The 26,145-nt window shown below is 44.8% G+C and overlaps 1 protein-coding gene across 3 annotated transcripts in view; it reads right to left on the reverse strand.

The window, feature by feature from the left end:
- INO80 (INO80 complex ATPase subunit) overlaps positions 1-26,145 on the reverse strand; it is a 148,407-nt gene that overhangs the window by 116,588 nt on the left and 5,674 nt on the right. For 2 of the 3 annotated variants that reach the window (XM_017348137.3, XM_002717971.5), the window contains exons 2-4: positions 5,133-5,317; positions 4,428-4,597; positions 4,269-4,336 (exon numbers count right to left, since the gene is read on the reverse strand). In XM_017348137.3, the coding sequence (XP_017203626.2) occupies positions 4,269-4,336; positions 4,428-4,597; positions 5,133-5,275 (381 nt within the window). In that variant the 5' untranslated portion in view covers positions 5,276-5,317. Of the gene's footprint in view, positions 1-4,268; positions 4,337-4,427; positions 4,598-5,132; positions 5,318-8,120; positions 8,249-26,145 lie in introns of those variants that run through there. The other variant, XM_070054006.1, reaches the window with a different exon arrangement.

Here is a 26,145-nt window from a genome sequence, read left to right on the forward strand (position 1 = left end):
TGTAAAAAAAAAAAAAAAAAAAAAAAAAAAAAAAAGGCGCCAAAGGCCAGACTCAGAAAAACAGAAACAGTTTGCAACTTAACAGATCTTGGCCTCGGAATACAAAGTTCCAGCATTTCCAAAGATCCCAAAACAATGATAAAAATAATGAAAGACAATCACTCCAATTTCCCTTATACTACTTTCATCAATTCAACTGAAGAGAAAAAAACACACAGGGCCAGTACTGTTTCATAGCAGGTAAAGCCGCCACATGCAGTGCCAGCATCCCATTGCTCCACTTACTATCCAGCTCCCTGCTAATGCTCTTGGGAAAGTAGCAGAGGATAGTTCAAGTGCTTGGGCCCCAGTACCCTTGTGGGAGAGCCAGAAGAAGCTCCTGACTCCTATCAGACCAGACCAGCTCCAGCATTGCAAGCCATTTTGGGAGTGAACCAGAAGATGGAATATCTTTCTCTCTGTTTCTCTCTATAAGTCTGCCTTTCAAATAAATAAATAAGTCTTTAAAAAAAAAAAAAAAAGGAAAGGACACTAATTAAACCTAACAGGCACAAGTTAAAAAGCACTTAAACATGGGAAATGCCATAAACAAGTGAGCTACACTGTACTTATAATATATATTAGATGTTCTAATTCAACATCAAATACCAAGGCCAAAACGTAACAAAACACTACCTCTTGGGCATAATCTCTTGGGGGGCATAAAGCAACACAGACAGCAAGCTGTGATGTCCAAAAAAGAAACAACCAAAATAAGCTTTAATTTACAGATAGATAAATAAAATCTGGTATACTGACAAAAGGAAATGTTATTTAGCCTTAAAAAAATTAGCTAATATATGCCACAACATAAATAACTTTGAAACAAAAAGTCACACATTTTATTACTCAGTATATATGAAGTGTCCAGAATATGCAAACTGATCAAGACCAGAAAAGGACTCATGATTGTCAGGGGCTAGTGGAGATAGAGAAGGGGCAGTACCTGGGATCAGGGTTGCATCATGGTAAACTAAGCCACCACCTGCAACGCAAGCATCTCATATGAGTGATGCTTTGAGTCCTGGCTGCTCCACTTCCAATCTAAGTCTCTTCCTATGTACCTGGGAAAGCAATGGAAGATGCTCCAAGTGCTTCTGACCCATTTGAGACACACAGATGAAGTTCCAGGCTCCTGGCCAATCTTTGGCTGTTGCAGCCATTTGGACAGTGAACCAGTGGATAGAAGTCTATGTTTCGTACTGTCTCTATAATTCCCCCTTCAAATAAATAAAGAAATCTCAAAACATACACGAACACAAAGAAGAAAGGGGAACAATTTCACCAAGAGTACAAGATATCTTTCTGGAGTGATGAGATGTTATGAAATAGTGGTAGGACTGGCATTAACACATATCAGGTAAAGACACTGCCCATAAACCCAGCATCCCATGTGGGCAACAAGTTCTCTACTTCTGATTCCACTCCCTGCTAATGTGCCTAGGAAAGCAATGGAAGATGGTTCAAGTGCCTGGGCTCCTGCCACCCATGTGATAGACCTGGAAGAAATTCCTGGTTTCAGCCTGGCTCAGCCCTAATTGTTGCAGATATGTGGGGAGTGAAACAGTAGACTGACATTTCTGTCTCTTCCTCTCTCTCAGTAGCTGTGACTTTCAAATAAATAAATAAATAAAATCTTAAAAAAATAAAAAAAAAAAAGACAGCCTGGGGCCAGTGTTGCGGTGGAGCGGGTAAAGCCACTGCCTGCAATGCCAGCATCCCATAGGGATGCCGGTTCGAGTCCCAGCTGCTGTACTTCTGATCCAGCTCTCTGTCATAGCCTGGGAAAGCAGTGGTAGATAGCCCAAGTGCTTGGACCCCTGCACCCATGTGGGAGACCCGAAGAAACTCCTGGATCCTGACTTCAGATCGGTGCAGCTCCGATCATTGCGACCAATTGGGGAGTGAACCAGCAGATGAAAGACCTCTCTCTCTGTCTCTCCTTCTCTTTGTGTGTAACTCTCACTTTCAAATGAATAAATAAATCATTAAAAAAAAAAAAAAGAGGGGCTGGCACTGTGGCATAGTGGACTAAGCCTCCACGTGCTATGCCAGCATCCCATATGGGCTCCAATTAGAGTCTCAGCTGCTCCTCTTCCAATTCAGATCTCTGATATGGCCTGGGAAAGAAGCAGAAGATGGCCCACGTGCTTGGGCCCCTGCACCCACATGGGAGACCCAGAAGAAGCTCCTGGCTCCTGGCTTCAGATGGGCTCGGCTCCAGCCATTGCAGCAATCTGGGGAATGAACCAGTGGATGGAAGACCTTTCTCTCATCTGTAACCCTACCTCTCAAATAATATATAAAATCTTAAAGAAAAAAAAAGTGGCAATGGCTACACAACATTGTGAATATGCTAAAAATTACTAGATTGTAAACTCTAGAAAGGTGAATTTTGGGGCCGGCACTGTGGCACAGCACCCACGTGGGAGACCCAGAGGAATCTCCTGGCTCCTGGCTTAAGATCTGCGCAGCTCCGGCCATTGCGGCCATCTGGGAAGTGAACCAGCAGACAGAAGACCTCTCTCTCTCTCCCTCTACCTCTCTCTGTAACTCTTTCAAGTAAATAAAATAAATCTTTTAAAAAAGATGAATTTTATGACAAGTGAATTATATCTCAATTTCTAAAAATGTGACTATTAAGCATAGAGATTTATATTCTGTACATGAGCCTTTTAAGACTTAGAATAATGAAGGATTTAAATTACACTGATCTCTTCAATGTAAAAGTATGAAACAGAGAGATAACTAGTTTAATAGAACAAACATTATCCTTAATTCAGCCTGTCCATTAGTGGTAATCTTTTAAGAATGGAAATGAGATTATAACATGGCTTGTAAAAACTCTAATGGCTTAAAAGACTATAAAGTAAAATACAAATTCCTTAGCACAGAATATAAGGTCCTGTAAGCTCAGTATATGTTCATCTTCTCATGCACTGTCTCTGAACATCTTATGCTTCTTCTCCAAACCTGGAGTTGCTTCCTTTCTGAGGACTTAATGCAGCTTCTACATCTGACTGAAAGGCTCTGAATTTAGACTGTCACAGATCCTCTCTCTCCACTCAGAAATCAGCTGATATGTCACCCTTCTTAAGAGGCTGTTCTTTACATTTTTACAGTCTCATTCACCGCTCTGTCCTTTAGAATGTAAGCTCCCTCCACAGGACAAAAATCGCTCCCTCCACACACAAAAGTACATGGATGCACACAATCAACACTTGGTTAATGAATGCAGAATTCACTCAGGGAATGATGGTAACTAAATTAATATTTCTGATTCTAACATGAGTCAATGATGGATAGGATTACATCATGTTAATTTTTTGTTCTTTCTTCACAGAAAATGATTTCACTGGGGCCAATTGTGGTACAGCAGGTTAAGTGACCGCCTGCAACACTGGCGTACCATATCAAAGCACCAGGTAAGAAAGAATCTCACTGCTCTGCTTCCAATCCAGCTCCCTACTAGTGTGCCCGGGAAAGCAGTAGATGATGGCCTAAGTGCACCCATATGGGACACTTAGTTCTTTTTTTTTTTTTTTTTTTTTTTGACAGACAGAGTGGACAGTGAGAGAGAGAGACAGAGAGAAAGGTCTTCCCTTGCCGTTGGTTCACCCTCCAATGGCCGCCGCGGCCGGCGCGCTGCGGCCGGCGCACCGCGCTGATCCGATGGCAGGAGCCAGGAGCCAGGTGCTTTTCCTGGTCTCCCATGGGGTGCAGGGTCCAAGCACCTGGGCCATCCTCCACTGCACTCCCTGGCCACAGCAGAGGGCTGGCCTGGAAGAGGGGCAACCGGGACAGAATCCAGCGCCCCGACCGGGACTAGAACCCGGTGTGCCGGCGCCGCTAGGCGGAGGATTAGCCTAGTGAGCCACGGCGCCGGCCGACACTTAGTTCTTGGCTTCTGGCTTCAGCCTGGACCAGCCACACCGGTTGCAGCCATTTGGGCAATGAACCAGCGCATGGAAGATCGTTCTCTCTGTCTCTCCCTTTCTCTCTGTCACTCTTTCAAATAAATAAATAAATAAATCTCTTATAAAATAATAAAAAAATGACTTCACCAAACCCTCCAGTTTTCTCTATTCTTTTCAAAAAATGACATCCAGTGTTAACAGCCTCATATCTGAAAAAAATCTGTCATTCTGTCAGAATGAGCTGGTAAATTTCCAGTCTATCAGGAATTTTGGTCGTTATTTGGATAGTAAATATTCTGCCTTATCTCTTACCTTTAGCCACTTTCTGCTTTTCTTCAACTTAGAAAAGTTATATAAATTCCCCTTGTCAGATTTTGATTCTGTACAAAGAAACATAAAGAATTAAAAAACTGAAAGAAGGACTGCCCCAAGAGAATTGATGGTGCAAAGAAGATCTCCCATTACACTGACCTGACTGAAGAACTCCGTTCAGCGAGTATGTGTTCAACATTCCAGAACTGCTTGCTCCAGAAGTTTCACCAAGTAATGAATTCGGAGGCTCTTCCTTAACTTGCATCAAGGGATCCCCAGACTGGGGCAATAAGGGATTACTGTCATCCAGTCCATCTTCACTGTCATCACTAAAATTCAAAAATGGTGGGTAAGTCCACAACCACAAGTGATCCAGCAAACTGCAATAATTCAAGGTTAGGGGCTAGTGTTGCATAGCGCATAAAGCTGCCACCTGAAATGATGGTACCCCATTTGGGCACCAGTTTGTATTCTGGTTGCTCCACTTCCAATCCAACTCCCCAATAACGGCCTGGGAAAAGCAGTAGAGAACGGCACAAGTGCTTGGGCTCCTTTCACCCACGTAGGAAACCCAGAAGTTCCTTGCTTCAGGCTCCAGTCTGGCCCAGCCCCAGCTGTCAGGGCCATCTGGGTGTGAACCAACAGATGAAAGATTTCTCTTTTTCTCTCTGTCTCTCCCTCTCTCTATGTAATTCTGATTTTCAAATAAATAAAAATAGAACCTTTGAATAAGCTCACTGTGTTTTATTTGAAGAAGAGAAAGAGAAAATATAAAACAATAAAAGCCATAAAATATTTTAACCTTAAAATACGTAGGACTGATGGGAATCATAAGTGTCATATTGCAAACATGGAATATCACACCTAGAAATATTTCTGTTGAAGATGGCTGATGTTTGTCGCAGGAAATGGTCCAACCGGAGGGCCCTCTCCAGGTACTGAAGGTAGAGGGGCTTCGCCAGCTCAGAGCAGCCGCCATCGTCCCCGGCACCCAACTCCGAGGCCATAGAACAGATCTGTCTTCATGCACAAGGGCCTGGATTATACAGCTGCAGGATAGAGATAAGTGTGAAAGATGAAATAACCACTTATTCCCCATTTCTTTATCCCACCTGCTTTCAATGTGAAATCAGACTTTCCAGGGGCCGGTGCTATGTCATAGTTGGTAAAAGCTGCCACCTGCAGTGCCGGCATCCCATATGGGTGCCAATCCTGGCTGCTCCACTTACAATCCACCTCCCTGCTAATGTGACTGGGAAAGCAGTGTAAGTTCTTGGGTCCCCACACCCACGTGGGAGACTTGGAAGGAGCTTTGAGCTCCTGGCTTCAGATCAGCCCAGCTCTAGCTGTTGCAGCCATTTGTAGAGTGAACCAGAAGTAGATCTCTCTCCCTCTCTCTCGCTCTGTTCTGCCTCTCTGTAACTCTGCCTTTTAAATAAATAAATAAATAAATAAATCTTTTAAAGAAAACCAGACTTTCTAGAAAACACTGAGAAGACAGTTGTTTGCACAAAGATCACAATAAAGTTGTTAGACACTCCTAACAAAAAGGCAGAAGTTAAAAGGATGGGAAGAACATCAAATATAGAACACTGTCAAATGTCATAATATTCATATACTTTGCCAAAACAGTACCTTAAAATGTTTACTTACTCCTTTTTTCCTTACAATTAACAATTACCACAACCAGTTGGTTGTGGAATAACCAACTATCCAAATCAGTATTACAAGCTCAACATTGTGCACCTCACAACATAGTACAGGAACTTTGGGTAGCACTGCTTTCAAAACGCTAATTGTAGGGGCTGGCGCTGTGGCATATCAGGTAAAGCTGCTACCTGCAGTGGCAGCATCCCATAGAGGCACTGGTTCAAGTCCTGACTGCTCAATTTCCAATCCAGCTCTCTGTTTAGCCTGAGAAAGCAGAAGATGGCCCAAGTCCAATATCACATATAAGATATGGGGGGAGGGGTTGTTTCTGGTTGTTTTAGTGAAGTTGTTGTGTTTTGTTTTTTTTTTAAAGACTGATTTATTTGAAAGGCTGAGCAACAGAACCAGCACCCACATGGGAGACCCGGAGGAAGCTCCCAGTTCCTGGCTTTGGACTGGTGTAGCTCCAGCCATCTGGTGAATGAACCAGCAGATGGAAGACCTCTCTCTTTGTCTATGCCTTTCAAATAAATAAATTAAAAAAAAAATACTAATTTTGTATTTAGCTTTGTGTAAATATGTCAAGAATTCTATAGGGGCTGGCACTGTGGTGCACTAGGTTAATCCCCCACCTGTGGCATAGGCATCCCTTATAGATAGACGGCAATTCTAGTCCCGGCTGCTCCTCTTCCCAATCAGCTCTTTGCTATGGCCTGGGATAGCAGTAGAAGATGGCCCAAGTCCTTGGGCCCCTGCATCCAGAAGGAGACCCAGAAGAAGCTCCTGGCTCCTGGCTTCGGATCAGCTCATCTCTGGCCATTGCAGTCATTTGAAGAGTAAACCAGCAGAATGAAAGACCTCTCTCTCTCTGGCTCTACCTCTCTCTCTTTTTTTTAATTTAAAAAAGTTTTTTTTTTTTTTTTTTTTTTTGACAGGCAGAGTGGACAGTGAGAGAGAGAGAGACAGAGAGAAAGGTCTTCCTTTTGCCATTGGTTCACCCTCCAATGGCCGCTGCGGCAGGCGTGCTGGGGCCGGCACATTGCGCTGATCCAAAGCCAGGAGCCAGGTGCTTATCCTGGTCTCCCACAGGGTGCAGGGCCTAAGCACTTGGGCCATCCTCCACTGCACTCCCGGGCCATAGCTGAGAGCTGGCCTGGAAGAGGGGCAACCGGGACAGAATCCAGCGCCCCGACCGGGACTAGAACTCGGGGTGCTGGCGCCGCAGGCGGAGGATTAGCCTACTGAGCCGCGGCGCCAGTAAAATAAAATAAAATAAATAAAATAAAATTTCACCTACAGATCCATATTAAGATCCCAGGAGGCAGCTGGCGCCACACACATCCCACATACCCACATCCCACACTGGAGTACCTAGGTTTGATTCCTGACTCCAATTTCCTGCCAGTGCAAACCTGGAGAGTAATTATTCCAGTAATTGGTTTCTTGCCATCTTCAGTCTCGGCATGGACCTGGCTATTGCACACATTTGGGAAATAAACTAGCAGATAGGAGCTCTTAGCCACCCTGACTGTCTTTCTCTCTCTCTGCATAGCAAATAAAAAAAAGGAAATTTTTTAAAATTAGCTCTTACAACTTAATTCAATACAAGACAACTAAACAACTAACCCAACTGTAAAAAAAGGTAACAGATTTTGAACATTTCAGCACAAAAGATAAATGAATATATGAATAGCAATGAACAGATGCTCAAAATCAAACAAAAATTACAAGACACTACTTGATGCCCACTAAAATGACTGTAACAAAAAAGACAGGGGCCAGTATTGTAGCGCAGTGGGTTGAGCTGCCACCTGGGATGCTGGAATCCCACATGAGCATTAGCTGAAAACCTGGCTATTCTACTTCCCCTCCAGCTCCCTTTTAACACACCTGGAAAAGCAGCAGAAAACAGCCAGTCTTTGGTTCCTGACACCAACAGGGGAGACCCTGATGGTATTCCTGGCTCCTGGCTTCTGCCTGGCCTAGCCCCAACTATTGTAGCCATTTGAAGGGTGAACAAGGGGATGGAAGATCTACTCCTACCCCATCTTTCTCTAACTTTGAAATAAATAAACCTTTTCTTTAAAAAAAAAAAAAGTAATTCTTGAAAAGTATGTAAAGAAACGAAAACCTTCATACAGTGGGGGTGAAATGCAAAACACAGTCACTTTGGAAATGTTTGGCAGTTTCTTAAAAACTTACTATAGGCATCAGCATTGTGGTGCAGCAGGTTCAGACACTACTTGTGTCTCTGGCATCCCATACTGGAATGCCAGTTCAAGTCCCAGCTGCTCTACTTCTGATCCAGCTTTCCTGCTAATGTGCCTGGGAAAACAGCAAAAGAAGGCCTAAGTATCTATGCCCGTTAGCCCCATGGGACATCCGGATGGAGTTTCTGACTCCTGACCTGGCCTGGCCCCAGTCATTGTGGCCATTTGGGGAGATCATCCCTTCCTCTCTTTCCATCACTCTGCCTTTCAAATAAATAGAAAAAAATCCTTTGAAAAATAATAAAATTCAACATAGGGGGTCTCTGTTCTGATGCAGCAGGTAAAGCCTCTGAGCATAATGCCAGAGGGCTCATTTGAGTTCCAACTGCTCTGCTTCCCATCCAGCTTCCTGTTAGTACACCTGAAAGAGTGGCAAAACATGGCCCAGCTGCTGGAGCCTCTGCTATGCATGGGGGAAACCAAGATGCAGTTCCTGGTTTATGGCTTTGGCTTGGCACAGATCTGGCTATTGCTGCCATTTGAGGAGTGAACCAGCAGAGAAAATATCTTTCTTACTCTCTCCCCTACTCCCTCAGTCACACTTTCATAAAATTACTTAAATCTGGGACCGGCACTGTGGCATTGTGGGTAAAGCCACCGCCTGCAGTGCTGGCATCCATATGGGCACTGGTTCTAGTCCCAGCTGCTCCTCTTCTGATCCAGATCTCTGCTATGGCCTGGGATAGCAGAAGTTGGCCCAAGTCCTTGGGCCTCTGCACCTGTGTGGGAGACCCAGAAGAAGCTTCTAACTCCTGGCTTCAAATCGGCCCAGCTCTGGCCATTGTGGCCAATTGGTGAGTGAACCAGCGAATGGAAGACTTCTCTCTCTGCCTCCCTGTAACTTAATAAATAAATCTTAAATAAATAAATATTTAAAATGGGGGGCAGACACTGTGGTATAGTAGGTAAAGCTGCTGACTACAGTCCGGCACCCTATGTGGATGCTAGTTCAAGTTCCAGCTGTTCCACTTCCAATTCACTGCTCGGAAAGCAGTGGAAGATGGCCCAGGTCCTTGGGCCCCTGCACCCTCGTGGGAGGCCCAGAGGAAGCTTCTGGCACCTGGTTTCACATCTGCACAACTCTGGCCACTGAGGCCATCTAAGGAGTGAGCCAGCAGATGGACGACCTCTGTCTCTCTGCCTCTGCCTCTCAAATAAAAAAAATATTTGGATCAGAAGTGGAGCAACCAGGACACGAACTAGCGCCCTTATGGGATGCTGGCATTGTAGGCGGAGACTTTACTCACTATACCACAACCCCTATATTGAATTTATTTTTTTTTAAAGATTTATTTAATTATTTGAAAGGCAGAGTTGCAGAGAGAGAGAGAGAGAGTCTTTGATTTGGTGATTCACTTCCCAAATCACTACAATGGTTGGAGCTGGGCTGGCCTAAGGCGAGGAACCTAGAGCTTCTTCCGAGTCGCCCATGTGGGTGCAAGGGCCCAAGCACTTGGGCCATCTCCCACTACTTTCCCAGGCCATAGCAGAGAGCGAGATCAGAAGTGGAACAGCCAGGATTCCTAACTAGTGACCATATGGGATGCCAGCACTGCAGGTGGCAGCTTTACCTGCTATGCCACAGCACTGGCCCCTGAATAAATAAATCTTTAAAAAAAAAGAAAAAAGAAAAATTTTTAAAAGCTCAATATAAGGCTACAGTGTAAACTCCATTTCTAGTTATCCACTCAAAAAACCTTGCATCCTCCATCTATAAAATATCTTGCATCCCCCAACTCTTATGGAGATGTTCATAGCAGTATTCTTAATAATAGTAAAAAAGTAAAACAACCCAAATATTCATTAACTAATCACTGATAAAATGTGGCACATCCACACAATGGAATACTATTAAGCAATAAAGGAATGAGCTACTGATACATGTAACCATGTGAATGAACTTCAAAAACATTATGCTAAGCAAATGAAGTCCACACAAAAGGCCACATTTTGTATGATTCCATTTATATGAAATATACAGAAGAGGAAGTCTATATACAGACAAAAAGTTAAGTTCATGGCTGACTGGGGATGGAAAGCAGAACTGACTGTATATGGGTATGAGGGATTCTTTATGGGGGATAAAAATGTTCTGGGGGCAGGTGTTTGATGGAGAGGTTAAGACACTACTTGGGACACCAGCACCACATATTACAATCCTGGGTTTTCCTAGTTACATTCTCCACTCCAGCTTCTTGCTACTGTACACCCTGGGAGTAAGCAGGGGATGTCTCGAACATTTTGAATGGTTCCCTGCCACCCTCATGGGAGACCTATATTGAGATCCTGGCTCCAGCTAAAGCCTAGCTATGGCTGTTGCAGGAATCTGGGCTGTGAACTAGTAGACAGGAGATAGGTCTCAGCATCTGTCTCTCTCACCACTTTTCAAACAATTTTTTTAAATGTTCTAGGGATGGCATTTAGTCTACTGATTAAGGCACTCCTTAAGATGACCATCCGGGCTGGCACCGCAGCTCAATAGGCTAATCCTCCGCTTTGCGGCGCTGGCACACGGGGTTCTAGTCCCGGTTGCCCCTCTTCCAGGCCAGCTCTCTGCTATGGCCCGGGAGTGCAGTGGAGGTTGGCCCAAGTGCTTGGGCCTTGCACCCCATGGGAGACCAGGAGAAGCACCTGGCTCCTCCTTCTCTCTCTGTGTAACTCTGCCTTTCAAATAAATAAATAAATCTTTAAAAAAGAAAAAAAAAAAAAAGTGTGTGGCATGAAAAGCCCATGCATGAATTTTTTAAAAATCTCATTAATATTACAGTAAATTCTCCCTTTCAAAGTGAGACATGAACCACTCCAGATTTCAAAGAAATGTGGTTTTAAAAATAAAACTCCTTTAACTATAGAACTGCAAATAATTTGTTTTCACGTGTATGTGTGAGTATATGTTGAGACTGTATTTAAAACTGCTTGTCTCCCTCCTGAGGTTTGTTTTTTTTTTTTTTTAAAGATTAATTTCATTATTTGAGAGCTAGAGTTACAGACAAAGAGAGGGAGAGACAGACAGAAAGGTCTTCCACCTGCTGCTGGTTCACTCTGCAAATGGCTGCGACAGACAGGGCTGGTCCAGGCTGAAACCAGAAGCTTGGAGCTCCATCTGGATCTCCCATGTGAGTGGCAAGGACCCAAGCACTTGGGCCACGCTTTGCTGCTTTCCAAGGCACATTAGCAAGGAGTTTAATCAGAAGAATAGCCATAACTTGAACTGGCATTCTGATATAGGATGCCAGCACTGCAGGTAGCAGCTTAGCCCACTGTACGACAACCCTGGCCCCTCTGTAATTGCCTTTTAAGTTTACCACCTTCTCTGTTCAGGTCAGATGCATTACTTACTAGCCTCTTTTTTTTTTTTTTTTTTTTTTTTTTAATTTGACAGGCAGAGTTAGACAGTGAAAGCAAGAGAGCGGTCTTCCTTCCATTGGTTCACCCCCCAAATGGTTGCTAGGGCCGGCGCTATACCGATCCAAAACCAGGAGCTAGGTGCTTCTTCCTGGTCTCCCACGCGGGTGCAGCACCAAGCACTTGGGCCATCCTCCACTGCCCTCCCGGCCACAGCAGAGAGCTGGACTGGAAGAGGAGCAACTGGGACTAGAACCAAGCGCCCATATAGGATGCCAGCGCCGCAGGCGGAGGATTAACCAAGTGAGCCACAGCGCCGGCCCTCTTTACTAGCCTCTTAAAAACACTGCTACTCTAATAACAGAACTTGGAAATCCCATATTTGCCTTTCTCTCATTCTCCCTGTTGTTATCCAACTTCAGCAGAACACCTGACATTTCCCAGTAGCCCATTTCCCTCATCCTTAAAATTCTAAAGTCATTCGCCTCTGACCTTGAGAAGACTTAAGGAGCAAATCTCCCCCTCCTCTTTAATCTGACCTTAGCTCACTGGTCTCCCTCTCTCACTCTTTGTAGTATTTGAGTCACCAATACAAGCTGACTTCATCAGTCTACATTTGTAACTCTTTAGTCAAAATGATTCTGCACGTTGATGTAGAGGAAATGACTACTATGGGTCATTCCCATGCATTAACACTGTAAAATTTATCCTGTGTCATTCTTAAATTACTTATGTTTCTCTCACATATTACAACTGAGCATCATACTGCTTTTAAAAATTATACATAGATACGGCCGGCGCCGCGGCTCAATAGGCTAATCCTCCGCCTAGCGGCGCCGGCACACCGGGTTCTAGTCCCGGTCGGGGCGCCGGATTCTGTCCCGGTTGCCCCTCTTCCAGGCCAGCCCTCTGCTGTGGCCAGGGAGTGCAGTGGAGGATGGCCCAGGTGCTTGGGCCCTGCACCCCATGGGAGACCAGGAAAAGCACCTGGCTCCTGGCTCCTGCCATCGGATCAGCGCGGTGCGCCGGCCGCAGCGCGCCGGCCGCGGCGGCCATTGGAGGGTGAACCAACGGCAAAGGAAGACCTTTCTCTCTGTCTCTCTCTCTCACTGTCCACTCTGCCTGTCAAAAAATAAAAAAAAAAATAAAATAAAATAAAAAATTATACATAGATAATATTACCTACAGATTTCATGTCAGGTTTTAAAAAGGAATATTATAAAATTGTGATAATAAAGAGTTGAGTCTGATACAGTTGAGAATCGGGATCTCTGAAGTCCACTGTTAATTAGACTGGATAAAGGAAGTCAATTCTGCTACCAACTCTTGCTGGTGGACACTCTCCATATCTTTGAAAACTTCTTGGACTATTCCGTGTTTATTGGCACTTTTGGGGGGCCGGCACTGTGGTGTAATGGATAAAGTCACTGCCTACAGTATGGCATCCCATATGGGAGCCTTCTACTTCCTGGCTGCCTCACTTCTGATCCACCTCCCTGCTAATGGCCTGGGAAAGCAGCAGAACATGGCCCAAGTGCTTGGGCCCCTGCACCCGCATGGGAGACAAGGAAGAAGCTACTGGATCCTGGTTTCAGCCTGGCCCAAATAAAACCTTTGCTGCCATTTGGAGACTGAGCCAGCAGATGGAAGATTCTCTCTCTGTCTCTCCTTCTCTAACTCTGCAATACAAATAAATACATAAATCTTTAAAAAAAATTTTTATTCCAAATATGGAGTCCATCAAAGTCCTGTCATTCATTCTTACTGTTTAAAAAATCTCATCTGCTACTCATACCTCAATTAACACTGCTAATACGACTGCCCCTCCAGCCTTTACCTTACAACATATACAATTCACACTTCCGGATGCTTGCTGGATATTCCACCCTTGACGTATCACCAATCCCTACAGACACAAATGTCTCATCGGCCCCCACAGCAGCTAGTTTATCTTTCTTTCCTATTTATATAACTGTTATTCAGAACCAAAATCTGTAATTCAGTTTTTTTACGTTCCCCTCAACTTTTCTTACATGCGATCAGTCCCTCTGTGTAGCTAATTCTTTGAGTATAATGTCTGGAAACTTATCTTTCCATCCCATTATCAGTGTTCTCATTTACGTTTTTTTTTTTTTTTAAGATTTATTTATTTTATTTGAAAGTCAGAATTACACAGAGAGAGAAGCAGAGAGAGAGAGAGAGAGAGGTCTTCCATCCAATGGTTCACTCCCCAATTGGCCGCTGGTTCACTCCCCAATTGGCCGCAATGGCCAGAGCTGTGCCAATCCGAAGCCAGGAGCCAGAAGCCTCTTCCAGGTCTTCCACGCGGGTGCAGGGGCCCAAGTACTTGGGCCATCTTCCACTGCTTTCCCAGGCCATAGCAGAGAGTTAGATCAGAAGTTGAGCAGCCGGGTCTTGAACTAGCACTATATGGGATGCCGGTGCTTCAGGCCAGGGCATTAACCCACTGAGCCACAACGCCGGCACCCTCATTTACGTTCTTAACATTTCACATCCTGGGGCCAGCGCTGTGGCGTAGTGGGTAAAGCAGCCACCTACAGTGCCAGCATCCCAAATGGGTGCCGGTTTGAGTCTCAGCTGCTCTACTTCCGATTCAGCTCTCTGCTATGGCCAGGGAAAGCAATGGAAGATGGCCCAAAACCTTGGGTCCCTGACTGTGGGGAGCAATCCGGACTAGACTGAGTTACTGGAATTAAGACTTATTCTATGCATCTGCTCTCCCACAATATGGCGCTGGGAGAGAGGTAAACAGCTTCCGCACAGCTGCCTCCAGTTCAACCAATAAACTGTAGGACTTGCTCCTGATTGGAGAGCAGCGTACTCGGCGTGTGGGCAGCCGAGTTAGGATTGGCGGAGGAGGACTATAAAGGAGGAGAGAGACAGCATGCACCAGGAACATCTATGGGGAACATCTATGGGGAACATCTAGCTGAAGGAACACCTGTGCAGCCCCCAAGTAGAGCCGGCTGGCGGTGTGCCGCTCCCCTGCGGAAGTGGGGAATGTGGCCAGGGGGAACTGCCCTTCCACGGAGGTGGAAGGGATAGTAGCCAACCCGGGAAGAACCAGCAGCAAACCCGGGGAGGGCCGAGCAGACGAAAGAACAGCGCAGGGTCCTGTGTCGTTCCTCCACGAAGAGGGGGAGCGACACCTGACTTCAGATCAGCGCAGCTCTGGTCATTGTGGCCAAATGGGGAGTGAACCAGTGGGTGGAAGACCTCTTTCTCTCTGTCTCTCCTCTGTGTTAATTCTTTCAAATAAATAAATAAATCTTAAAAAAAAAAAAAAAAACAACCTCACGTCCTAAGTCAATCTCTCCTCTCCATGTTCTCCTCTAATCTATCTCTGAAGCTACTATCAGATCTGAATTCATAAAACATCATTCTAATTATGTTGTTATTCCTCAATCCTCCACTACCAAACTCTGCTACATGTAAGAAAAATAAAGCCTCATGACTAGGTTGACCATAGCTTCTAATCAGTTTGCCCAAGACAGTCCAAGTTTACACCTTGCTGTCCTAAGCATAAAGTTACTAATAGTTCTTCTCCCTTCAGATATCCATGTGTGAACGATAAATTATTCAGTCACCCTACCCATGGTAAGTAATAAAATAAAATCAAAAAGCTCTTATTTACTAAGAGGCTACTATGGTACCATACAGTGAAAGAAACATGCAAGGAGGGAAAGGCCAGGCCTGCCAGGAGCAAAGGCAAACATAGCCCTGTACTTAGAAGCCAGAAGCAACCTACGCAAAAGGATCACTGTAGCTACTGGAAAGAGTCTAGCAATTCAGCAAGCATAGTTTACCCAAACCACAAATCTTCAAAGATACAAATAATGCCTGCATTTTAAATAGAATGAAGAACTCTTGGCCAAAACAGATGGCCTTTCCACTGAATTCTTAAATGGCAAAGAGAAAATACTTTGGTCCATTTTTTAGATATATTTTGAGAAATTAAAAAGTGCATATACAAGTAAGTGTACTTCACAAAGTTCATGGGAAATGAAACAAAAAGTTGATCTGGGTGCAAGAACATTTGAAACGATGCACTTAGAGGGCCTTAAAAAGTATGCTTTTGTTTGAATCATCTTTAGATTACTTATAATACCTAACACAATGTAAATATTACCTAAATAGATGTTACACTGTATTATTTAGGGACTAATAGGAAGAACATCTGCACACGTTCGGTACTAATGCAGTTTACTTTTTCCCTGAATATTTTCAGTCCAAAGTTGGTTGGACTCACGGGTGTGAAACCTAAAGATACACAGAGTAGACCATGTTACCAAAGACAAAAAAAATCAGTAATGATGCATTTGAGATCTTCTAGGAAACAATCATTTCAACCTCCCAGAAAAGTAACTTTGAGAAGATAAAAAAACAAAACAAAACAAAACAAAACATAAGAATAAGGAAAAATCACCCTGATAAACAACTGCCTTAGAGAAATTCTCTGAGACACTAGAAACAGAACATTTGGTCAAACATGTTTATTCCCTATTTATGAAATAGTGAGGGTCTAAATATGACATAATCAAGAAAACCCAGAGAAGAAAAGCTTTCCTGATATAACTGGTGAATCTTTTAAATGGTAATTTTTAAGTTAGGCTATGTTAGCAATCCTTAAGCTATATTTGATAATTCTTCTGAGGAAAAACACCCAGCCTGAATTAATTAATAATTTATCCAATTAAAATTTTGGAAACACTGCTAACGATCTCTCTAACTGAAGAACCAGTAACTTCAATTTTCACAGCTAGATCCATAAAAACACTTAGCTTTCTCAGGAAATGAGATAGCTAGGAAAACATGCTCCTGTAGAAGAGATAACATAAAGGACTGAATTTAAAGCCCAGAAAATCTTGAGCAGCTCAGTTTTCTCCACAAAGGGATGATAACATAGCTTCCTTGGTAATCACTTGCAAAAAAAAAAACCAACAGGACTGCACACAAACTCTTGGGGATCTTTAGTATTGGTTCCACATAGTTAACCTATTATTACATGAGCCACAGTGAGAGGTCATTACCGAAAAAATAAAGCAGGGACCAGTGCTATGGCACAGTAGGTTAAGCCTCTGCCTGGGGTGCCAGCATCCCATATGGCTAATGGTTCCATTTCTGATCCAGCTCTCTGCTATGGCGTGGGAAAGTAGTAGAAGATGGCCCAAGTGCTTGGGGCCCTGCACTCATGTGGGGACCCAGAAGAGGCTTCTGGCTTCAGATCAGTCCATCTCCAGGAGTGAATCAATGGATGGAAGACCTCTCTCTGTCACTCCCTCTGTAACTCAGCCTCTCAAATAAATAAATAAAATCTTAAAAAAAATTTACTTATTGAGAGGCAGAGTTAGAGAGAGAGAGAGATAAGTTTATTTATATGAAAGAGCTACAGAAAAAGAGAGAGAGAGAGAGATCCTCCATCCTCCATCCACTGGTTCACTCCCCACATGGCTGCCAACAGTCAAGGCTGGGCCTGACTGAAGCCAGGAGGCAGGAGCCTCCTGGGGTCTCTCAAGTGGATGCAGGGGCCCAACCACCTTGCCCATCCTCTGCTGCTTTCCCAGGTGCACCAGCAGGGAATTAGATTGGAAGTGGAGCAGTTGGCACTCAAACTGATATCCATATGGGATGCTAGCATTGCAGGCAGTTGCTTTACCTGCTATACAACACCAGCTCCTCAGCGATTATATTAACAGAAAATATAATTTCTTTCTCATCATTACATTAATGATATGTGAATAAGAAGTATGTTTGCATCATACTAGGTAGTCAATAAACACTTGTTAATGATGGATTTCTTTCCCTCTATGCAAGAAGCCTTGGGGTGAGGGCCTCCAATACAGAGGCTTCCAAGCAGAGGCCCAAGTTTTTATTTTATCAAATACTAGAAAGCATAGGATATGTACAACTTCTATTGTGAGCTATATGCCAAACGCTTTATATTAACTCATTTAAACCTTATATGAGGCAGATACTAACACAATTACCATTTTACAGATTAAACTGTGCTTAGGTAACTCACTCAAGGTCATGAAGCCAGAAATTGCAGCATCAGAACTAGAATCCAGGAAGTCTGACTCCAAAGCCCCACAGGATTAACTCTCCCAATATTGTCTGAAGTCTCTCCAGAAAAATCAAGAGATCCAGCAAACTATGCCACTGGAATATTCCACGCAGTATTCTAAAGTATTCAATGATTTTTTATCAATATAGACCCAAGATATTTATTTTATACTATGGGCTATAACCTAATACTACTTTTGTTATTTTGCAGCCGGAAGCTCTCTGTGATGTCTTCTGTGCTTTTCTGATATACTGCCATCAATGTGGAGTGGCTGCTGCTGCTGCCATTGTTTTTAGAGCAATTCTTTACTTTCTGGCTCTTTAAAAAACAATCAAGGCTCACCTTATAGATATTTCCTGCACCAATCTTAGAATCAGCCCTTTCAAGCTCTCCTAAATCAATGTTGGAGAACATTATTAGAAATCAAGATCTGGATATTAGATGTACTTGTGGGTATCATTTCTTTTGAGCTTCTCAGCTGTCAAAGCATGGAAATACAAATTATGTGTATATATAAACCCAAGGATGTACGCACATCCATAAATATTTTTTTTTTTTATTTTATTTTTGACAGGCAGAGTGGACAGTGAGAGAGAGAGACAGAGAGAAAGGTCTTCCTTTGCCGTTGGTTCACCCTCCAATGGCCGCCGCTGCAGCCGGCGCACCGCGCTGATCCGATGGCAGGAGCCAGGAGCCAGGTGCTTTTCCTGGTCTCCCATGGGGTGCAGGGCCCAAGCACTTGGGCCATCCTCCACTGCACTCCCTGGCCATAGCAGAGAGCTGGCCTGGAAGAGGGGCAACCGGGACAGAATCCGGCGCCCTGACCGGGACTAGAACCCGGTGTGCCGGCGCCGCAAGGTGGAGGATTAGCCTATTGAGCCACGGCGCCGGCCCATAAATATTTTTTTAAAGATTTATTTATTTACTTGAAAGTCAGAGTTACACAGAGAGAGAAGGAGAGGCAGAAACAGAGGTCTTCCATCCGCTGGTTCACTCCCCAGATGGCCGCAATGGCCAGAGCTGCACCGATCTGGAGCCAGGAGCTTCCTCCAAGTCTCCCATGCGGGTGCAGGGGGCCAAGGACTTGGGCCATCTTCTACTGCTTTCCCAGGGTCACAGCAGAGAGCTGGATCAGAAGTGGAGCAGCCGGGACCTGAACCAGCACCCATATGGGATGCCGGCACTGCAGGCAGTGGCTTTACCGGCTATGCCACAGCGCCGGCTCCCCGTATATATCTCTATAGATAATCATCAGCATCCATACTGAGCTAAAGGGATTCATACTCATGTCGCCAACTCTAATCCATTACCAAACGGATCATTCCAGCTTCCTCTTCTTATTATCTGAAAATCCCCACACCAACAGTGCGAAGTCTGTCACCACCATCCGCTTACTTAATTGTTCAACTGCAGTATCCCTATCAGCATTGTTAACTGCTAACTTGAAACCCCCAGGATACAATTTATCAGTTACAGGACCCTGTGTATGTGGCATTCCTCTGTCTTACCACTCTACCACTCATTTCCAAGGTTACTTTGATGGCACTTTACACCCTATACCCTCTCTTTAAAAAGGCTGTTACACACACTTAGATACATTTAGATTTTCTTGTCACAGGTTCTATTTCTTCCTGGAATCCCTCAACCTCTTAAGATTTTTTTCTAAATAGTATGCATTAAAGTTTACTATTTGTGCTGTAAAGTTCTATAGGGTTTGACACAAGCATAATATCATGTATTTCCCACTACAGCATCAAACAGAATACTTTATCATGCAACTGTAACTGAATTAAATGGAACTACAATCCTTGTTGAAAACAGTGTGGTAAGGCAGACAGAAACTAAAGAATTGTGAGTTAAATCCACTGATAAACCACAAACTTTATGACTGAGGTATCTTCTCAGAGTTCCAACAGCTTCATTGTAAAATGAGGGAATTCAATTAGATAATTATCTCACATAATTCTAACTCTATGAACTCAACAGTATTTATTTATTTATTTATTTATTTATTTATTTATTTTTGACAGGCAGAGTGGATAGTGAGAGAGAGAGAGAGAGAGAGAGAGAGAGAGAGAAAGAGAGAGAGAGAGAGAGAGAGAAAGGTCTTCCTTTGCCATTGGTTCACCCTCCAATGGCCGCCGTGGTCAGCACGCTGCGGCCGGCGCACCGCACTGATCCGATGGCAGGAGCCAGGTGCTTCTCCTGGTCTCCCATGGGGTGCAGGGCCCAAGCACTTGGGCCATCCTCCACTGCACTCCCTGGCCACAGCAGAGAGCTGGCCTGGAAGAGGGGCAACCGGGACAGAATCCAGCGCCCCGACCGGGACTAGAACCCGGTGTGCCGGCGCCGCAGGCGGAGGATTAGCCTATTGAGCCGTGGCGCCAGCCCAACAGTATTCTTAACCCAAGTCAAAGAGAAAATTAAAGCTTACAGTTTGAGGAACTTGCATAATATCTTATTGCCAGGAAGTGGTAGGGCTAACACTTTAGCTCAGGGGTTAATAAATTGTGACCTACAGGCAAATCCAGCCTAAAAGCAAAGAAAAAGTATTTACATTTTTAAATGCCTAAAAAAAAATAGTTTGTAGCACACTAAAGTTATATAAAGCTAAAACTTCAGGGTTGGCACTGTGGCAAAGCACGTAGGCATCCTATAAAGGAGCTGGTTCAAGTCCCAGCTGCCTCACTTTCTATCCAGCTCCCTGCTAATGGCCTGGGAAAGCAGCAGCAGATGACCTAAGTGCTTGGGTCCCTGCACCCACGTGGGAGACCCAGAAGAATCTGCTGGCTCCTGGCTTCAAATCAGCTCAGCTCCAACTGTTGCGGCCATTTGGGAAGTAAACCAGGAGATGAAAAATTCTAACTTTGACTTTCAAATAAATAAAAGATCTTAAAAACAGGAGAAAAAACTACAACTTCAATGGTCATATTTAAAGTTTTAGTGAAACACAGCCCCATTCATTTACTTCCAGCATCACTCACACAACGGCAGAGCCAAGTCACTGCAACAGAGGAGAACAGCCTGCAAAGACCAACACACTAACTACTTCACGCTTTACAGAAAACCCTGCCCAATGCTGCTCCAGGGCCTAGCTGACTATTATATTCCAATGATTCTAAAAAAGCAAACCACTAACAACATTAGAATAACAGCACGCGCAATAGGGCAGGCAGTTGGTCTGGCGATTAAGACACTGCTTGGGTTACTCACATCCAGTATTACCTGCATCCCATATCCAGGTACGTGGGCTAGGGTCCTGGGCTCTGCCCAATTTGGGCTTCCTGCTTATGTGCAGCCTGGGAGGTAGGTGATGGTTCAAGTAGCTGGGCCCCTCCCATGTACGTAGGAGACCCAGATTGAGTTTCCAGCTCGTAGCTTCAAACTCATCTAGGCCTGGACCTGCACAGGCATTTGAGGGATCAACCAGTAGAATAGAGATCTTTGTCAATCTGTCTTGTTGTCTCTCTACCTTTCAAATAAATCAAATAAAACTACATGTAGGGGCCAGCGCTGTAGCACAGCAGGTTAAGCCTCCACCTGCAGAGTCAGCATCCCATTTGGGTGTCAGTTCAAGTCCCACCTGCTCTACTTCCTAACCAGCTCCTTGCTAATATACCCAGGAAAGTAGTGGAAGATGTCCCAAGTGCCTGGGCCCCTGCCACCACATGGGAGAACAGGAAGCTCCCCACACCTGGTTTCAGCATGTCCCAGCTCCCAGCCACTGGGGCCATTTGTGGGGTGATCAGCACATGGAAAATCTCTCTCTCTCTCCCCATCCTTCTCCCTCTCTCGCTATCACTCTGCCTGTCAAATTAATAAAACTTTATGGCTGGCACCGTGGCTCACTAGGCTAATCCTCCGCCTTGCGGCGCCGGCACACCGGGTTCTAGTCCCGGTCGGGGCGCCGGATTCTGTCCCGGTTGCCCCTCTTCCAGGCCAACTCTCTGCTGTGGCCAGGGAGTGCAGTGGAGGATGGCCCAAGTGCTTGGGCCCTGCACCCCATGGGAGACCAGGAGAAGCACCTGGCTCCTGCCTTCGGATCAGCACAGTGTGCCGGCCACAGTGTGCCGGCCACAGCGTGCCGGCCGCGGCGGCCATTGGAGGGTGAACCAACGGCAAAGGAAGACCTTTCTCTCTGTCTCTCTCTCTGTCCACTCTGCCTGTCAAAAAAAATTAATAAAACTTCAAAAAAATAGAATGCAATCTTTTTTATTTATTTGAGAGGCAGAGACAGACACACAGAGATTTTCATCCACTGGTTCACTCCTCAAATGCCCACAAACATCAGGGCTGGGCCAGATGGAAGCTGGGAGCTGGAAATTCAATCCTAGTCTCCCACATGGGTGACAGGGACCCAAGTACTCGAGCCACCACCTGTTGCCTTCAAGGATACACATTAGCAGGAAGCTGGCATCAGGGCAGGAGCCAGATTCAAACCCAGACACTCAAATTTCAGATGTAAATGTTCAAAGGAGCACCAAATTCCTGATCCAACATGCCTCCAGATTTACACATGACAGCTTTACTGGTAAGAAGTTAGTAGCTGCGTTGGATAAAGTGTGGGAAAATGTGACCTGGTATACGAACAGAAAAATGATTAATTAACATAAATATGGTCAAAACAATGCTAGAACCGAGAATGTTTCTTCAATATGCCGCCATGAAGGTCAATAAAGTGTCAGTCATGCCTGAGAAGAATATGAAAAATAAAATGTTTACATGGACTGCATTATCTCGTTCAGGAACTGCTATAATGTCCACTCGGACTTTTACATGGAATCCAATAACTGTATCTCAAGAAAGAACAAATTGGGGCCAGCGCTGTGGTGCAGTGGGCTAAAGCCCCAGCCTGTAGCACCGGCATCCCATATGGGCACCTGCTGGAGTCCCAGCTGCTCTCTGCTATGGCCTGGGAAAGCAGTAGATGACAACCCAAGTCCTTGGGCCCCTGCACCCACGTGGGAGACCCAGAAAGAACTCCTGGCTCCTGGCTTTGGATCAGCTCAGCACCGGCTGTTGCAGTCATTTGGAGAGTGAACCAGCGGAATGGAAGACTTCTCTCTCTGGCTCTACCTCTCTCTGTAACTGTCTTTCAAATAAATAAAATAATTCTTAAAAAAAAAAAAAAAAAAGAACAAATTAAGGAAGAAGGAAGTTTTCAGGAAATGGTAGCAAAAATGAAGGCAGTGGTCAGGTTTTCTTTTTTTAATATTTTTTAAGATTTACTTTATTTATTTGAAAGACAGAGTTACAGAGAGAGGTACAGAGAAAGAGGGCTTCAATCTACTGGTTCACCCCCTAGATGGCCGCAACGGCTGGAGCTGCGCCGATCCAAAGCCAGGAGCTTCTTCCAGGTATCCCATGTGGGTGCAGGGCCCAAGCACTTGGGCCATCTTCTACTGCTTTCCCAGGCCACAGCACAGAGCTGGATCGGAGGAGGGGCAGCCGGGACTAGAACCAGCGCCCACATGGGATGCTGGCGCCATAGGCCAGGGCTTTAATCCGCTGCACCACAGCACTGGCATCAGTGGTCAGGTTTTTCATATGAAAATACAGAAATGGCACTCCAGAATGGAACGATGAGGACGGCGGTGAACTGTAAATCGCATTAAGTTTGAAATAATAGGAATAATAATCCTAAATTAAACTTAGCTTGAAAGATGAATACTGCTTGGCAGAGCTTGAATAATGACTAATTTGTTTTTTCAAACTTATTAGTGCAGAAGGTGGTTAAGGTTTAAAGACACATTAAACACAATTTAAAGATTATGATTTATCCCAGGTTCATTTGTAGTCAAAAAAACAAATGAACATTTGCACTTAAGTTTATGAAACTCCCTACTGCTCTTTCTCATTAATGTCTATTGAACACCTAATGAACTGCCATACTCAAGGGACTTAATAGTCTGTGGGACACACAAATAAATCAGTCCAGTTATATGTGCATATACGGAGAGTACAGAGGGGAATCTACAAAGCTAACACAAAATGAAGCAGGCTCTTAGGTGTCATAGATAAGTGTAACTCCAGGGAGCAGGAATGTGGCACAGCAGGCTAAGCAGGTTAAACCACCATCTGCAGTCCCAGCATCCTACATGGGTACCAGTTCGAGTCCCCAGTGCTCCACTTCTGATCCAGGTCCCTTCTAACGCTCCTGGAAAAGCAGCAGCAGATGACCCAAGCCCCTGGGCCCCTGCACCCATGTATGAGTCCCAGAAGAAGTTCCTGGCTCCTAGCTGCACCCTGGCCTAGCTCCAGTCACTGAAGTCATTTGGGGAGCGAACCAACAGATGGAAGATCTGCCTCTCCTTCTCTCTCTGAAACTTTTTCAAATAAATCAATAAATCTTTGAGGGGGGGAGTCTAACTCTAATGTTTCCCTTAAAAGAGAGATATGAATTACCTGTACTTAGTTTTTTGGGTTTTTTTTTTTTTTTTTTTTAATTATCAGGGTACTTCAGAAAGCTCATAGCCGGCGCCGTGGCTCACTAGGCTAATTCTCCGCCTTGCGGCGCCGGCACACCGGGTTCTAGTCCCGGTCGGGGCGCCGGATTCTGTCCCGGTTGCCCCTCTTCCAGGCCAGCTCTCTGCTATGGCCAGGGAGTGCAGTGGAGGATGGCCCAGGTGCTTGGGCCCTGCACCCCATGGGAGACCAGGAAAAAGCACCTGGATCCTGGCTCCTGCCATCGGATCAGCGCGGTGCGCCGGCTGCAGCGGCGGCCATTGGAGGGTGAACCAATGGCAAAGGAAGACCTTTCTCTCTCTGTCTCTCTCTCTCACTGTCCACTCTGCCTGTCAAAAAAAAAAAAAAAAAACTCATAGAGGACTGGGCTTAGCAGTTAAGATGCCCATTGGGACACTCACATCCCGTATCAGTGCTTGGTTCAAATCCTGGCTCTGCTCCAGAGTCCAGCTTCCTACTAATGCACAACCAGGGACAGCAGATGGTGCTTCATGGAAAGGTCCCTGCGACCCAAATGGGAGACAGAATGAGTTCCAGGCTCTCGGCACAGGCCTGGCCCAGCCCCGGCTATCACAGCATTTGGGAATTGAACCAAGAGACGAAAGATCTCTGTCTCCTCTGTTCTCTTTCAAATACATAAAGTTTTTTTTTTTTTTTTTTAAGGAGGTAACCTATTTGTTTTATCTTTTAATAGCATTTCCAGAAGGTATACTCTATACTAAAATACCCTGAAAAACTCATGTCCACTGATGTTGTGCCTCTTTACTAATAATAATTTCCCGGGGCCAGCTGCAGTGCCAGCAGCCCATATGGGCGCTGGTGCAAGTCCCAGCTGCTCCATTTCAGATCCAAATCTCTGTATGGCCTGGAAGGCAGTGGAGGATGGCCCAAGTGAGCTGGAAGAAGCTCCAAACTCCTGGCTTTGGATTGGCAACGTTCCAGCCGTTGCAGACAATTGGAGAGTTGACCAGCGGATCGAAGACCCTTCTCTCTCTCTCTCTGTCTCTCTCTCTGTGTCGCTCTTTCAAATAAACAAGTAAATCTTTTAAAAAATAATTTTCTTTGAAGTTAAAAATATGTCACAATAGTTGGTTATATTTACTTCACCCAAGAAAAAAATTAACTACTCTGCACTTAAGTGCTGAATGTTTTAATTAATACATCATTTAACCTCCAAACTGGAAATTATGTTCATCATTTTATAGCTAAGAACTGAAACCAAAAAAGTTTAGGTAACTTACCCAATAATAGGATTCAAATCTTTAAAAAAAATTTATTTGAAAGACAGAGTTACAGAGGAGAGACAGATTTCTTCCATCTGCTGGTTCACTACCCCAGTGGCCCCAACAGCAGGGGTTAGGCCAGACTGAAGCCAGGAGCCAGGAACTCTGAGTCTCCCATATAGGTGGCAGGGGCCCAACCACTTGGGACATCTTCCACTGCTTTCCCAGGAGCATTAGCAGGGAGCTGGATTGGAAGCAGAGCAACCAAGACTCCAATCAGTGCTCATATGGGATGCCATGCTCACAGTGCAGCTCAAACTGCTGCACCACCATGGCAGTGCCCAAACCTATCTTTTAAAAGCAATGTCTTTCCAGTATCCTAACATGCCTCTCCTTAAACTACCAGTGATTTTTCCTGTAAGAAGTCGTATTCATGTTTTTGTGAACATGCTTTAGACAATAATCCTACTTTATGCTATGGAAACCACTAGTTTTTCCCTTATGTAAAAGTACAGGGTGGATGTGTGGCACAGTGGGTTAAGTCACTGCTTGGGACGCCCACATCCCACATCAAAGTGCCAGTTCAAGTTCTAGTACTGTTTCTGATCCAGCTTCCTGCTAATGTACCTGGGAAGGCAGTAAATGATGACACAAGCACTTGGGTCCCTACCAACTCAATGTGAGACCTCTATAGAGTTACCTGCTCCTGGCTTCCACCTTGCCCAGCCCCAGGTTTATAGGTATTTGGGAGTGAACCAGGAGATGCAACACCTCTCTCTCCCTCACTGGCTCATTCTCTGTCACTCTGCCTTTAAAATAAATAAATCTTTAAAAAAAAA

This window comes from Oryctolagus cuniculus, chromosome 12, assembly GCF_964237555.1.
Source record: "Oryctolagus cuniculus chromosome 12, mOryCun1.1, whole genome shotgun sequence".
In the NCBI taxonomy this organism is placed as follows: domain Eukaryota; kingdom Metazoa; phylum Chordata; class Mammalia; order Lagomorpha; family Leporidae; genus Oryctolagus; species Oryctolagus cuniculus.